General features: G+C 43.3%; 2 protein-coding genes across 2 annotated transcripts; one reads left to right on the forward strand and one right to left on the reverse strand.

Moving 5' to 3' along the window:
• The first annotated feature begins 3239 nt into the window (after window positions 1–3239).
• On the forward strand, window positions 3240–3991 carry LOC125923611 (interferon omega-1-like). Its single transcript, XM_049632407.1, has one exon. It carries the CDS (start codon window positions 3359–3361, stop codon window positions 3947–3949), a length of 591 nt encoding a protein of 196 aa, XP_049488364.1. The 5' UTR covers window positions 3240–3358; the 3' UTR covers window positions 3950–3991.
• Window positions 3992–8653: 4662 nt separating this feature from the next.
• On the reverse strand, window positions 8654–9807 carry LOC125924430 (ubiquitin-conjugating enzyme E2 variant 1-like). The gene has a single exon (XM_049633318.1). It carries the CDS (start codon window positions 9477–9479, stop codon window positions 9054–9056), a length of 426 nt encoding a protein of 141 aa, XP_049489275.1. The 5' UTR covers window positions 9480–9807; the 3' UTR covers window positions 8654–9053.
• Window positions 9808–16762: the final 6955 nt, after the last annotated feature.

The raw sequence follows: 16762 nt of genomic DNA on the forward strand, positions 1-16762 counted from the left end.
GGACACGGAGGAGGCAGGGCCTGTTGCCAGGTGCCCACTGATGGGCTTGGCAAGATCACTTGCAGCAGCAGCGGAAGCAGCCAACGTTCTCCAGCTTCAGAAGTCAGAGTGTGCATCGGGCCATAGCTCCACCCTCTGCCGGCTGATTGCTGGGCTGCGGTGGTCAAGGCCCCCAGATGTCCAGTCCAGCACAGAAACACAAAACTCGGGGAACCCTGCCCACACATCTACACCCAGGCGCTCATCTGTGCCTGTGTTTGGGCATGACTATGTTCTGATTACAGGTGCAAGAGGCTCGTTTCTTCAAAAAACCACAGCTGCACATCTGAAAACGTAAAGGTGTCGAAAGTCCGCAGCCACTGGGGAACATGGAAGGAGAAGAGAAATGTAAAAGGGTCCATGGGATCAGTGACATGTCCTCAGGGGGTGGAACAACACCAAAGGGCAGCATTGAGTCCAGGCTCTCCAGATCCTTCAGTTCCGGACCCTGAGAAGATTCAAGTGGACATTGGGAGCACAGACTTCTCCTATGTGGACATGGCCAATAGTAGTGTCCCCAGCAGGGGTGACGATGACATCACAGCAGCCTGCAGGGTATTGGAAGGGAGGGGGGGGCTACTCCAGTGCCAGCTGCAAACTTCTGTCTCAATTGGCAGAAAAATCTACTGCCTTATGACTATTTAAAAGGGATTTTGTCAACTTGTCCTTAGAATGTCAAGTCAGTCCATTTAGGTGACTCATACCACAGCCCCTGTTGCCGTCCAAAACATAGCCGACAACCCTTTGGCATCTGAAGTGGAATTTGGAATCCTTGATTACCTCACCCTTCCTGCCATACTGATTTCATGCCATAGCCTTTCTGAATTCCAATGTCCATTTCTATCCTTCATTCCCTTAAGAGGTGCTTCCAGAAAAGTCATTATCTCAATTCTCCTTATGGTTTTGACCTTGGATCTTTCCTCCCATCAGGATAATTTATTCCTCTAGATTTATATTCTCTCTAAACCGTTGTATAAATGACTGTGATCCCAATGGGTCCATTGAGAAGACTGAATTCATCATTTCAAAGATCTTAGAATAGTTAGCATCCAATCAACCCCGGTGTTATCATCATAAAACATCATCATCCTTATTATTATGCAGATGAAGAGCAGAATCTTTTAGGACCATCCAATTCCCTTTCTCAGGGCAATACTGCCATTGAGTGAGTGGCTTTCTTAACGAGGTAGCGTGCTCGGGCAAGGCAAATATCTGCGATTCTGATCCTTCCACACGGGGTTAGCAGGTGGGGTCTGCTTGCCAGTCTCTTGTGAGCTGGTTGATGCGACCCCTGTCGTCTCTCCTCAGAGCTGATCATATGGGGATTAAGTGAAAGTAAAATCAGGTGCTGGTCTTGCAGAGCTGAGGGCCGTCCATGGATCCAGGAGTTGGTCTTCTCTGAGCCTCTGGCTGACACAGCTCTTTTGCTGATTTGGGGGAACTCAGGGTGGCCTTCGTTCTTCTCTCTGCCAGAGCTCCCAGTCCCCGGTTCTGCTGCACCGAATCGCGCTCACTTACATTTTGTCAGCAGAAAGGTCACTTCTTTCACTTTCGTGACATTTGGACTTAACCTTTGTGAGGTTTTTGTTTGTTTGTTTGTTTGTTTTTGCCCATGCAGAACTGTCATGATTTGCTTTCTAGGAAAGTTGAAATGGGAAACAACACAACTGATGTTTTGAAAATGATAGAGAAAAATGGGACAGCCCCTTGGCCTTTCTTTAACTTCCCTTTGTATTAACCTCAGGATGATGTAGAACACGACGCAGGAGGAGGAAGACAGACTATGTCACCACTGTGTAAAAACTAAGTTATTAGAATTCTTTTTGTTGTTATCTTCATTTAATTTAAAATGACAGATCATGAATAAATAAAGGAAAAAAGACATTTCTCTCTGACATAATAGCCTCGGCTTCATCCCCTTCATTCTGAGCATGAGAGGGAGGAACAGACTAAGAAGCTAAACAGAAATGCCTAGACTGAATGAACACCTGAGAATCGCTAGTTTCTGTGCTGAAAGATTCCACTGAGAGGCATCATCAGTGAGTCCCCTGAGCCCAGCTCAGAAGTTTTGAGTCTAACTAGTGTTCAATGATTGAAGTAAAAGATTGAACAATAAAAGCTATGGTTGCAAAATAAAAATATTTGCTTACTAAAGGTGAAATGATTACAGTTGGGTCACTCCCCTCCTTAGAGGAAACAAACTTTTGCCCTTGGCATCTGAGAGCTGTTGACACTTTGAGGAGGAGGAGAGGAGGAGGTCAACACTGAGAGCTAGGGTCCCTCACAAAAACACTCCAGGGGTGGAGGGAAGGAATGAGGGGCATTAACTCTTTTGCTAACAAAGAAACCAGTGCCTCCACAGCAGGGGAATTCTAATGGCCTCAGGACAAGGTGAGCCTGCCCTCGGGGAGTGAGTCCAGGAAAGGTTGGGTTGAGGACACTCAGTCACTCCAGAGGAACATGTTAGTAGAGGTGATAACAACCTTGCGCGTGAGGGTTTGCTGAGAAAATAAAATGATCTGGGATTAGAATCTTCACAGCTACATGTCCCAGACCGGAACCGGGCTTCCTGCTGGGGACACTGGCACAGCCTGAGGAGCACTGTAGACGGGTTACAAAATGGCAGAAGGATAGTGTCTGTATTAGTCTTGACCCTGAGGCCCCAGTGAAGCATAACTGCATGGACCTGCATCAATTATTTCTAGAATGAAGAGAAACATCCAAGAAACTCATTCACTTATCACCACAAGCCTCTAATGTGAATACAACAGTAATTAAAACCCAGTCCTGGTTCTAAAGAGCTTATTTACCATACGTGGTCTGGTCAGAACCTAGCAAGATACAAAAACCCATAGGATTGAAGGATCCTGTCTCTGTATGGAGTAGAGAGGGTAAAAACCTAGTCCACGATCAAGGCCAGTTTCTTTCTAACACAAAGAGCAATGTTCATATATGAAAACATATATGTGAGCAGGTGTGTGTATGAGTACCTACATGCCTACATCACTCCAGTCTTTAGGACAAAGACATTTCTACTTTGATAAGTATCCATTGGGATGGACATATCGGAAGTTTATTGGGAAATAAAGCTTCCATTGCCAACGTAGTATTTTAGATTGATGACATCTTCTTAGACAATAAGGAGAATGCATAAATGAAAACAAAAAAAGGAAGTAGAAGTGGAGAGGATGTTCAGAAAATGAAATTGTCCGCGTTCCCTATTTAAGAGCCATGCTTCGAGGCCGTGCTCAGAGAACCTCGGCCCCGAGGTCCCCCAGCCGCCCAGCTCAGCCCGCCCAGCAGCCCCCTCGGCTTCCCCATGGCTCTCCTGCGCCCTCTGCTGACCGCCCTGGCGCTGCTCACCTGCCGCCCTGGAGGCTCTCTGGGCTGTGCCCTGCCTGGGAGCCACGCGCAGGTTAGCAGGGACAACTTGGTGCTCCTGGGCCAGATGCGGAGACTGTCCCCTTTCTTGTGCCTGCGGGCCAGAAAAGACTTCCGCTTCCCCCGGGAGATGCTGGAGGGCGGCCAGCTCCGGGAGGCCCAGGCCGCCGCCGCCGTCCTGCGGGAGCTGCTCCAGCAGACCTTCAACCTGTTGCACACGGAGCGCTCCTCGGCGGCCTGGAGCCCCGCGCCGCTGCACGGACTCCGCTCTGGCCTCCACCGGCAGCTGGAAGCCCTGGACGCCTGCCTGGTGCAGGCCACGGGCGAGGGAGAGCGCGCCCCGGGGATGCACGGCCCTGCCCTGGCCATCAAGAGGTACTTCCAGGACATCCGCGTCTACCTGGAGGACCAGGGATACAGTGACTGCGCCTGGGAAATTGTCAGACTGGAAATCATGAGAGCCTTGTCCTCCTCGGCGACCTTGCAAGACAGCTTGGCCATCAAGGATGGAGACCTGGGGTCACCTTGAAGTGATTCTCATTGCCTGATGTGCCACATCACCCTGCACTATGCCTGCTCACTTCAAGAGACTCATTCCTGCTTTAGTAGAGAATTCATTGAATTTAACTCAACAAATACTTTGTGAATAGTATGAAGAAGATGTTTTAAAAAATTCAGCTTCAGGATTGTTAGTCTCTAAGAGATGACTTCTCTGATGCTTGGTTTCCTTTTTTTAAAAAAGTTATTTATTTATTTATTTATTTATATGTATTCTTTCTTGCATCTATCGTATTTATAGAATTCAGAAATTATAGACAGTGAAATGTTCATCTTTAAATTGCATTAAAATTTACAAAACATATTTACCCCTCCTTGTTATTAAATTTGCATTTCGCTTTATATGTTATATACTTATCAAAGAGAACTTCTCGAATGTTTGTTCTAAAATCAAAACCCACATCATTGTAAATGATATTGAGGAACAGATAGTAAAATTTATTTACTCATTCATTCCATGCAGAGTATATGTCAAAACGGGAGTATCTAAATGACAAATGTGTAATTGTGGTCAAGAACTAGAGGTCACCTGGGGTGCCTGGATGGCTCAGTCAGTAGAACTACAACTCTTGATCTCAGGGTTGTGAGCTCAAGCTCCACGTTGGGCATGGACCTCACTTTTTAAAAAATGAAAGGGGCGCCTGGCTGGCTTAGTCTGTAGAGCGTGCAACTCTTGATTTCCGGTTTATAAATTGGAGGTGTAGATATTACTTAAAAAGCCAAATTATGGGAAAAGCCTAAATGTCTATCAGCAGATGAATGGATAAAGAAAATGTGGTATATATATATATATATATATATGATGGAATACTACTTGACAATGAGAAAGAATGAAGTCATGCCATTTGCAGCCACATGGATGGAACTGGAAGGTATTATGCTGAGTGAAATAAGTCAGTCAGAGAAGGACAGATATCATGTTTTCACTCATATGTCGATCTTGAGAAACTTAACAGAAGACCATGGGGGAAGGAAAGGGGGAAAAATAGTTACAAACAGAAAAGGAGGCAGGCAAACCAAAAGGGACCCAAAATGCAGAGAACATTCTGAGGGTTGATGGGGGTGGGGGTGGGGAAGAGGGGGAAGTGGGTGATGGGCATTGAGGAGGGCACTTGTTGGGATGAGCACTGGGTGTTATATGTAAGTGATGAACCACGGGAATCTACCCCGGGAACCAAGAGCACACTTTACACACTGTATGTTAGCCAATTTGACAATAAGTTACATTTGAAAGAAGTAAAATCTTTTTAAAAAATGAAAAACAAAATCTAGAGGTAAATAAAGCACATACAGTTTCTGCTGTGTTGAAACTCAGCCTTATAGGGAAGGAGACATAAAAAACAGTACTGATGTTTATTTTATTTCAATTATGTTAAAAATTACAAAGGGAAGCAAAGAAAAGAAAGTGATGTTCTTACACAAGAAGCTTTAGGTACAAAGGATGATGGCAAGGAAGAATGATATTAGATATCCTTTCTAAGGTGCCTGGGAGACACGTGAGTGCTGAAGTCTTACCTGCAGTTGGGAATGTGGGTCTAGAATTTACAAAAATACCATGAGGGAGGTGTCAGTTTGGGATTCCTTACTGAGTATCTGGGAACGAGGCATGGGAATGAATGTGGTCACGTATAAGTAGAATGGACAATGAGATGTCCATTCAATGTTTAAAGGTCAGGCAGAGGAGAGTCTGGGAAGGGCATTGAGGCAGAGTGGCCAGTGCAGTTGGAAGGACACATGGGGACAAGACTTGACCATGAAGGGAATACGGGTCAGGGTGGTGCTTTGTAGGGCAGGTGTGGATGAACTGTCCCCATGGACCTGCAAACAGATGGGGCTGGTGGCCTTAGCATGGTTTTGGTTTAGTGGAATTAATGGGGCAGAGGCCAGATAGGAGCAGGTGGAAGAGAAAACACAAGAACGAGAATTAGGGATACCATGTATAGAAATTATCTTTTTAAAAAAATTTTTTTTAACGTTTATTTATTTTTGAGACAGAGAGAGACAGAGCATGAACAGGGGAGGGGCAGAGAGAGAGGGAGACACAGAATCTGAAACAGGCTCCAGGCTCTGAGCTGTCGGCACAGAGCCCTACACGGGGCTCGAACTCACGGACCGCGAGATCATGACCTGAGCCGAAGTCGGACGCTTAACCGACCGAGCCACCCAGGCGCCCCAGAAATTATCTTTATACGCTTGTTTGTGAAGTGGGGGGGAGGGAAATAAGGTATTACTTCGAGGGAAACGTGGGTTACCATCTCTGTGTGTAAGAAATTGTCACAGTGGAAATCAGCAGGTGCTTCCTCTTCATTAACAAACTGGTAAAAAAAAAAAAATAAGGGAAAAAGGAAGAGAAGTAAGCTCTCGTAAAACAACAACAAATGATTCGTACAAGTCCAGGTGGTCATGCATTTTAGAAGTTGCTCAAAAAACTGAAAACGGAAGCTTGGAATCAGCAATAGTGGCCTTAATCAGAGAAATATGAATTCTGTTCAGCGATCAGTCTGACAGGTTTAAATTTGTTTTTATGGATTTTATTTTGCGCATGGTATTTATATTTTATAGAACAATATTTTTATTATAATGTATAACAACTTTGTTCTGTAAAAACACATGGAACTTCTCAAAAGTGTTCAAAAGTGATGTGCTCAATTTCTATATCTAAGCCGATGCAAACACACACTGAAGAGAGGAGATGTTTTTTTTCTAGGAGAGACCTACACTAGAAACAGGAAATACCTGTATTTCCCAGACTGATTCTGGGGTCAAATCTCAGTGAGTCATTTTTGTTCAGGACCCATAGACACATTAAGTTCCTGGGATGAGGGAGAGTCTCCAGGCACCTGACAGAAACTCTATATCAAAATATTCTAGCTCTAAGAGAGCTTTAAGTCTATTATTGTCTCTATTTGAAGATGAGGATTGAACTCACTTAAAGGCAAAAATAGATTGGGGCTCTTGGGTGGCTCAGTCAGTTGAGCATCTGACTCTTGATTTCTGCTCAGGTCATAATCCCAGGGTCTTGGGATCAAGCCCTGTGTCGGGCTCCATGCTGAGTGTGGAGCCAGCTTGAGGTTCTCTTTCTCTCTCTCTCACTCCGTCCCTCCCTCTCTCTCTCTCTCTCTTCCCCCCGCCCCTCTCCCCTTCTCTCTCTCTCTCTCTCTCTAAAATAAATAAAATAAACAGATATTTTGACAACTCCAAGAATGTCACCACTTGAGAAGCTCCAAAGATGTAGCACACAGACCGGCCTCCCTTCATGCTTTGAAAACTCAGAGCACATGTGCCGACTACTAGAAAAATCTCCCAGAGTATCTTCAGCACCTACAAGTAGTGGCCTTCAAAGGCATGTCAGTTCATCTACAGTGCCTAATCACCGCCACTCTTGCCAAGATCCTGATACTCTTGATTTATTTGTAGTAAGTAATTAATTAGTTATAATAACATGCACAGGGGTGCCTGGGTGGCTCAGTTGGTTAAGCGTCCGACTTCTGCTCAAGTCTCATGGTCTGTGGCTTTGAGCCCCGTGTTGGGCTCGGGGCTGACAGCTCAGAGCCTGGAACCTGCTTCAGATTCTGTGTCTCCCTCTCTCTCTGCCCCTCCCCCACTTGCACTCTGTCTCTGTCTCTGTCTCTCTCTCTCTCTCTCTTTTTTTTTTTTCGGTATGCATCCACATCTCAGCATTTAGTGGTCCTGAACAGAAAAGTGGAAAAACGCAGCAATTTGCCAGGAAGTCAAGCCCGCCAATTTCGGGGATCCGCTGTGCACACCGAGTTCTTTTTCAATCCCTGCTGAGGACCGTGAGAAACAGCAGCACCAAAACCAAAGTATGCACCGAATTCAAGGTTCTTTTTGTTCCAGTTGCCATATTACAAACTAGACCCAAATGGATTGCAAGATGACCACATGAGAACCCTGTGTAAAACTTTTTCAATTTTTAAAAGCAAAAGCAATTACAGGAAAAGAAAATTCATTCAGAGGGATCGTGTGTGCTTACAAGTGTCTTCTGTGGCCTTTCTCCAAGTTTAACCACCAAGAACTTTGACAGCTGGCGGGTGTGAGTACCCCTGGTGACTGTTCTTTTCACTTTATCAGAACCTGAGCTAAAAAACCGCATCAGCTGACGATGACAGCAGAGGGTGGCAAGGCTGGGGACCCAATATTCATTCCCAGGCTGGTGGAGAGTGAGTAAATGTGGTTCCAAAACTAAACGAGTGAAGTCAGAGACTCTTTCCAACCTTACCTGATGGCTTCTGGCCAAAGCAAGGAAGTACTGTGGAAAGTGTTGGATGGTGATGGTACAAAAAGGGAGTTGAGGAGGAGGAAGGAAAAAGCAGCAGCCCTCAATTAAGGTGGGGGAGAAGATATGGGGAGAGCCCTGAATTCCTCACCAAAGGCCAATTTCAGAGGGGAGCAGAGGGGGTTACAATCTATGCTTCGGCCAAGGGTGGCGGTGGAAAGTTAAGAAGGGACAATGGCTTGGGGGGGTGTGGTGGGGGGGGCATCATTTAAGACTTAAAAAAAAGCAGGGATGCAGGTGCAGCACCCCCACACACTCAGCAGTAGTCCCACAGGCTGTGACCTGAAACCTTCACACCTACTGTAGCAAGCCAACCCAAGCTGAAGGGCTGTTGCAGGGAGGGAAGGAGGGAGGGGAGGGAGGCAGGCAGGGAGGCAGGGGGAGGAGAAGGGGAGAAGGCAGAGACCCCAGGCCATGTTATCAGCAGCAAGGTGATTGTGTGATGTGTCTTTTCACAGTTGAGTTAGATGTGTGCCCCACCAGTTATGATGGGAATCAATTTAAATATACTTTCTTGATCCCAGAAGTTCAACCATGTGGACAGTGGTTACACTTGACAGGATGATTTGTTATAGCACAACTTATATATTTTAAATGGACAAAAAAAATTAGTATCGTTTCCAGTATCTTAAGATAAATTGCCTTTGAATGGGAGCTTCCTTTCCAGTACTTTGAGGTCTACAAGACGTATCTAGAAAACTTACTACTGTGGAAAATGAAGACTGCTTAAATCGAATGGGAGGGGGGTAGGGGGAGGGCCTGTGGTTTTTCTTTTTGATTAATTGCTGTAACACTGTCCTTCGGGCGGCTGAGGGAGTTTCGTGTTTTCTTTAGACATCATTAGGTGCCGGAGCTCTTGCAGGATGACTTTGATGCTATATGAATTCTGCCATTTTGCTAGCACTGATATGGCTCTTGGGTCCACCACTCCATTAATATTAATTTTTGTTACAAATCTTACAAAGGGGGTTGCTTCTGGGTATTTAGGTCCACATTCTATTTTAAGGCTGTATATTCGGTTTTCATAAATTGTTCTCGGAGGCCCAATTATCATCCCTGTCCATCTTGTAAGTGTCATGTCTTCGTCATCTTCTAGACCCCAGCTAACTGTGCCATCTCCTACTCCTTTCTGGCCTTCTTCCAGTTCTTCCAACCGTCGAAAATTGCGAGGGACTTTTACTCCCGAGCCCGTGGTGGCTGCCATCTTGCGTCGCTGTCGCTCCTGTCTCTGTCTCTCAAAAAAAAAAAAAAAATTAAAAATTATAAAATGAAATGTGTCAACATTTGGATGGACGATATAATTCAGTGAACCAATAATTTCCAAATGACCAAAATCATGCAGAGGTAAAAGATTTATTGAAAGAGGGGGCACCTCACTGGTTCTGTTGGTTGAGCATCTGAATTTGGCTCAGGTCATGATCTCACAGCTCATGAGTTCGAGCCCTGCGTCAGGTTCTATGCTGACAGCTCAGAGCCTGGAGCCTGCTTGGGATTCTGTGTCTTCCTCTCTCTTTGCCCCTTCCCCACTTGTGCATGTGCGCGCGCGCTCTCTCTCTCAAAAAAGAAAAAAAAAACACACAACACAAAAAACAAAACACATGCACATAAAAAAATACAAAGGGGAAAAAAGCTTATTAGATAGCAACAGAAACACATTACTAACAGGGGAAAATTCATTCACTGTATTTCTTATCTCAGGGACTCTCTCTAAAGAAAATCCTGCATTTGTGTGATTGATTGTTTTTCCTGTGTGCTAAGGATGATATATTGTATAGAAAGGGAAGCAGAACTGGAATGGAGCTAAAGCAAACCACTGGGCTTTTATACTGGACAGGAGGGAACATTTTGGGCAAAGAGGTAGGAAGAATGGATCCAGGAGACCAAGGGCATGCTGGGCGTGCTCACCTGTGCCCTGGGCAGGAGATCCAGCACCCAAGGGTGAAGAACCCTATGTTTATCTTTTTCCTTGAACTAAAATAAGGTGACCTTCCAAGATTGGTGCTGATACATACAGAATGTAAGATATTTCTTGAAGTAAATTTGTAATTATTAGCTCAAAGAAGGTGTATGCATGTAGGCAGAGGGGATGACAGAAAAAAATGGGGTAAACTTTAAGCCTGGTGGAAGAAGTAAAATTTGCAAGGATTGTAAATTATGAGTTAATGCTGACTTTTTTAAATTAAAATTCACACAGAGCAAATTTCTTATTGATGGCTGAATTTTGATTTAAAGAATATTTTGATTTCTGAGTCTTACACTTTCCCCATGTAATAAGATAAAGTAGATGAGTCAATACTGATTATACTTTCCTTCTCCCCAGCCTCCTTGTCCATACTCCCAAAGCTGTTGACTGGATTTTGGCTGAAATAAGTCAAAGAATGATAAGACCCCATTTTTATTGTAACAGTTTTGGGAACATGGCCCAGTAAACAGTTGGATATGCTTTTATAAACAAGAACTAGAAAAGGAGACTATGCATAATAAAACAGCACAGCCTGAGTCACAGACCTGGGGAGCTCTCATCTGATGTACATCGATCTTATTCTGATATTGCTTCTTATTTAAACTATTCCTTTGGTCATATCCACAAAAGAAAGATGGGAATATGTTCAGACAAGCTGAGATTTTAGGAAGCACTACGAAATAGCACATGTGTTTATAGCCGCATCCATCCTAAGTGAGAAAATGCTTCGTATAGGAGAACAACCTGCAGAAAGAATGTGCTGGAGAATAGGGGATGTAGTCATGGCTATCTGACTGTGCAGATGGTCAACAAATAACCTTGGCTGAAACGTGTCGAGCACTGGGAGAATCTGGGTTCACTGATCCAGAAGCTATTCTGTGTCATTCACACATGTGTGCTTGTGTATATGTGTGTGTGTGTGTGTGTGTGTGTGTGTGTGTGTATGAACTAGATGAAAGCTACTGAGCTAAAGTGGCAAAGATCCTAGAGTCTTCAAGGAAATAGTGTATAAAAAGTATTTAGAATACTAAGATTTTTTCAGCTTTATTTGTGTTTGGGTATGTTACATGGTTCCTTTTTCCTGCCTTTGAAAAATGTTACTTTCTTAAGGCTTGAAGATATGGTACTCTTTAGAAAATGGCATGGAAAAGACTCTATTGAACTCCACCGTTGGTTGTGAATGCCTAAAATTGAGTTGAAATGTCGTAGTTCTGAAAACTTTTGAATGATGTAATGGGCAAAACAATGGAAATCTGAATTACAGTGAGATCAAGTTATTTCTGCTCTGATTATTTGACGATGTATATACATCAAGTTTTCCAGGCTGTTTTTTATTTTTGGTTTGTTTTCCTTTTAAGGGGAGAATTTCACAAAGTTTCTACCTTATAGCAATTTTCCCGGAATGTATGTAGGCAGGGATTTTCAATTCGAACCACTAGAGGACAGAATAGTATCAGTCACTAGAGAGGCTGCTCAGTGTGTCCATAAAAAACAAAGTAATTCTAGGTATTCATACGTCTTACTGCATCTGGTTAATTAACGTAGCACCAGGCTATGTTCATCCTTAACGACCACAGCTAATGCTTTGTTGTTGTTGTCATTGTTGTTGTCTTTTGTTTTTACCAGCATTCAGCCATTCAAATATGCTTCTTACTTCTTAGCAAAGCGATACCAGGTGATAAAGTTATTAAAACCAGGATGGGAAAAATTACCCCCAATTCCCTTAAAAGCAAATTATATTGGATGGTGTGATGCAGTCAGATTAGACAGTAAATAACAACACAGAACTGGTGTTAGCCTGACATCATCATTTTAAAGCCTGCCTTTTCCCTTTGTTTTGCATTATTTATTTATTCTAGATTCCCATACATATATTTGCTATTTAAATAAAATGACAGTTGGAACATTTTTGTACACATTGTTTATAAGCTAGTTATCACAATCAATAATGTGATCCGTAACATGGGTTTTCAAACCAACTTGTGAAAATTAATAAAAAGAAACCTCAATAAAATGGAGTCAGGAGGTTGGGCAGGGGGAACTCTCCTGCCTTGCCAGCCCTACCAATCAAAGTCAGTTGTGAATCCAACCGGAAGACATGGGCCTTGCGAGCCAATGTTACTTTACTATTGGCAATAGTCCAGCCAGTGAGAGACAGTCACAATTCAGCGAATGGGAAGCCACTATACTTTGACCTCCTAGTTTACTCCAATGGACTTTTTGTTTATAACAGCTACCCTCCCCGGCAACCCCACTCTCCCACTTTTCTCTATAAAAAACATTTCCTCTTTTTTTTTTTTCCAAACTTGTCTACTGTTTTGCTATACCTTGCTGTGCCTGATTGCAATTCTGTGCTATTCCCAAACAAACCCATCGATTGCTGGCAAAAATGTATCAGTTTTATTATTTTTTTTAACGTTTATTTATTTGTGAGACAGAGAGAGACAGAGCATGAACGGGGGAGGGTCAGAGAGAGGGAGACACAGAATCTGAAACAGGCTCCAGGCTCTGAGCTGTCAGCACAGAGCCCGACGCAGGGCTCGAACTCACGGACCGCGAGATCATGACCTGAGCCGAAGTCGGCTGCTTAACCGACTGAGCCACCCAAGTGCCGCCTAGTTTTATTTTTTAAGGCTAACAAAGTACTGGCAAAAATTCAAAACAATCTATTCATCACTATTTAACATGAGTCTGGATGCAGGTGAATATTCTTTACCCAAGTGAATTTAATGGCTATTACAGTATTCTATAAAATGGAGGGCCCATTGTTTACTTATCTAATCCTTTATAACAGCACATTATTATGGCTGCAATCATCTTTTATATAAATAATGCTGCAATAAAAAATTGGGCACACATTTGGACAGGTGTAGTTCTGTAATATAAATATCTAGAACTGCATTTTCTGGGTTCAGTGGTTCAAAAATTTTGGTAGATTTTACCAAATTAATCACCCAAGTTTGAGAATTATACACTTCTACTGTGTATAGGTATGTGCTCTTACCCCAATCATCACCAAGCCATCTTGTTTATCAGATTTTTCATTTATATAAATGATCGCCAGGGAAGCTGGTTTTTTGATATATGTATATTATCTACTTGTAGCTCTATCTGTTTTTGTAATTGGCACTGAGTTGTTAAACTTTTCTGAGTCCTTTTTATATTGAAAATGTTAGCATCAGTCATATGTTTCAAGATTTGTTTTCGTACATCTTTAAATTTCTTGATAGTTCTTTATCGGGCCGACTTAAAAAAAAATCACATATTAAACTGTGTTGCTCTTTTCTTTTCTGGCCTTCGGTTTTCATATCACTCAGAAGAACTCTCCCATCTGGAGATTAAAAACTGTTTTCAAATTTTATTTTGATTTTATTATTTTTTTAATTTGAGGCAAGGAGGGGCAGAGGGAGAGGGAGAGAGAGAATCTTAAGTGGGGCTTGATCTCACAACTGTGAGATCATGACGTGAGCCGAAATCAAGAGTCAGACGCCTAACTGACTGAGCCACCTGGGCACCCCTAAAGCTTTTTACATACATGGTTTTTTCCCTCGTATTTAACAGGGTTTTTTCTCCTTTCTTATATTTCTATCCATAACCGTTCAGTGATTTAGCAACTTTTATTGTACTCACGTAACAGCTGGGTGGTCTTAGAGAGGCAGTGACATGCTCCTGGCCACAGAGCCCTGTATGTCAAAGCTGCTATCGAAACCCAGATGATCTCCCTTTACAGCCAACCTGCTCATTTCCTTTTATCCCTTAAACATCAAATTTCATTTTGCGTATTATGGGAGATTTGAAATCTCATTTTTTTTTGTCCCAAAGAGACTATTTTCCCAACAACGTTAATTGAATCAGTCAACCTTCCCTTATTTATTTCGAAAACAACCATTATTCTATTATCAGTCCTCACTTATACGTATCTGCTAGGGATCGTAAAGCAATTTTATTTGTTTTTGTTCCAGTATCAACTTTAAAAATTCCAATTTCTAAAATTCTTTTTAAGTAGAGGTTACATATGTGTCAACAAAAAAAAATACCCTTTTTTGCCAAGATATATGAAAATTCAATTCAAATTATTATCGGAAAGCATAACTCCTTCCCAGGCTCTTCCATCTGGATTCTGCTCACCCATCCTGCACCCTATTCCCCCAGCCTCTGCACCGTGGAACCCCTTAGGATTCTCCTTTTACCTCTCTTTCTAAATCTAAATTTGAAGAGGGGATCTCTCCTCAAATCGTCTCTAACTACATGGAATGTTTGCCTTTTTTCTGATCCCTGCTCCTGCTCTGCTGGATCCATTCTTCTATCCATCTCACAATTATTTTCTTCCTATATATTATAAAAATTGCTTTCTATTGTCTTCTGGAGATCATTCCACTTCTCCATCACTTTCTACACTTTTATATATGCATACAATGGAGCATGACAAAAGACCCCCAGACCAAGCAGAGAGAGGCACAATCTTCCTTACAGGGTACCTGAGAGGAAGAAGCTGTGAATACACATGCATTTGCTTTTTGTTTTGCTCCTATGAATATTTCAATGCGTGTGACGATAGCTTGTATAATATATTTAAATACAAAACCAAATCAGGACTTAGAGTTGTTGAGGGAGGAGGGTGTAGGGGGTCTCCTGATGATTCCGACCCACAGGCACCATGGAATGGCACTGCTCAGGATGCTTGAGGAAAGATAGCAACATCTTGGTTCCCTTGTGTTCAGAGGACGTGGCATGGGCCCCAGTTTCTGTGGCTCGATCTCTTCTCTTGAGAACAGATCCTCTGAGTGTTAGATCCTCTGAGTTAGCATTAATAAGTATCACTTTTCAACCCAGGGGCTACCAAACCATATCGCTTGTGTGGGCACCAGATATGTTCAACATTTCCACATGGAGAGACGCTGCGTCTCCTTCTTCGTTTCCTCAATTTTCCTTATTCTCTTAAATTTTCAACAGGTTTTTTCATGGAAAGATAGCACCTGCTGATTTCACCCTGACATCCTCCCAGGCCAGGGGCTGTATTCTTTTGCTTTCAACAGAGAGGCTTATTCCTTGGGAAATTCTCTTAATTCCCACTGTTAGTGCCTCACTGCTCAGGAGGGGAACTTCTTTTTTCTCCTCCCCCGCCCCTACTACGTCCACCTGCTGATGAAGCCCGGGGAGGAGTTGCTCCATCCGGGTCTCTTCCCGAATAACAGGAGATCCTCTGTGCCGCGAGGCTGAAAACCTGCTGGCACCTCACATGAAGGATACGATGGCTTGGTCTTTTGTCAGTGCCTGGCTCTCTTCCATCAGCTACTGAGGGACTCTGAAGGTCCCTCCTATTCTCTGGGAGTGACAGAAGCAAAATTCTCATTTGGTACAGAAGTGTTAAGATCCCCTTCCTGTCCAAATTCTACCCTCAAGTCTGAACCCCGCCCAGGAAGCAAGTGGGGCTGGAGCAGAGTTAGGACCCAGGTAGGGGTGTATCTATCTCTCGAAAAACATGTTTTTATTAGGTCTGAGTTTCACAGTTTATTGGATGTATATCGAGCATTTGATTCATCATCTGAATTGCCTCAACATATGTACATACTGTATTATATTTTACATTTTTTCTTAAGTAGGGAAGATACCTACTAATTTGAGCCTCAAATAGCACTGCTTTTGGATTCACACCAGCAGGGGTTTACGTCAGGGGTCTTAGAGTGGGCTCACATTTACATTAGATGACAAGGAACATCCTAAGAACCCATTCTGAGGAAGAAGAAAGTTAATTCACAACCTGGTCCAATTCTCATTACCCAGCTTGGGAATAGAAAGTCAATTCTGATAAAGCCATGATGATGACACCAGGATCACCTTTGGCCTGACCCTTAAAATGCTGTATCTAAATGATGTGAAAGAGAAGGACAGTTGGCGTTTTATTGTTCTTGTTGTATTCGTTTATTTTTAATATGTCAGGCATTTGTTGCACACAGCAACCTGAGAGAGATGCTTTAGGGAAAGAAATCTTTCCTCCAGAACTGAGCCCTCTACCCATGTGTGTATAAGGCGCATGTAGTTTTTGATGTCTAAGGCCTCAGATATGGGCCCAAGTGCTCCAAGGAACTTTGTGTCTAGAACTTAGAGATGAATCTGCTGGGGAGATCTCTAACATCCTTTCTGCCCAGGACCCTTGATTGTGTATCTTCTGAGACAATCTCCCTGTAGAAGGCTACGGCTGAAACCCTGAAATATCCGAACACCTCTCTTTGCCCTTCTAATTTCAACTCATGGTAGAAATCCGCCCAGCCAGGGGCGCCTGGGTGGCTCGGTCGGTGAGCGTCCGACTTCAGCTCAGGTCATGAGCTCACGGTCCGTGAGTTCGAGCCCCGCTTCGGGCTCTGTGCTGACAGCTCAGAGCCTGGAGCCTGTTTCGGATTCTGTGTCTCCCTCTCTCTCTGCCCCCTCCCCTGTTCATGCTCTGTCTTTCTCTGTCTCAAAAATAAATAGACGTTAAAAAAAAAAAAAAGAAATCCGCCCAGCCAGAGGGATTTTGAGGACAA

This window comes from Panthera uncia, chromosome D4, assembly GCF_023721935.1.
Source record: "Panthera uncia isolate 11264 chromosome D4, Puncia_PCG_1.0, whole genome shotgun sequence".
Taxonomy (NCBI): domain Eukaryota; kingdom Metazoa; phylum Chordata; class Mammalia; order Carnivora; family Felidae; genus Panthera; species Panthera uncia.

Bases quoted from the DNA above. Each gene is read 5' to 3' on its own strand.
- LOC125923611 (XM_049632407.1), top strand. From the start codon at position 3,359: ATGGCTCTCCTGCGCCCTCTGCTGACCGCCCTGGCGCTGCTCACCTGC.
- LOC125924430 (XM_049633318.1), bottom strand. From the start codon at position 9,479: ATGGCAGCCACCACGGGCTCGGGAGTAAAAGTCCCTCGCAATTTTCGA.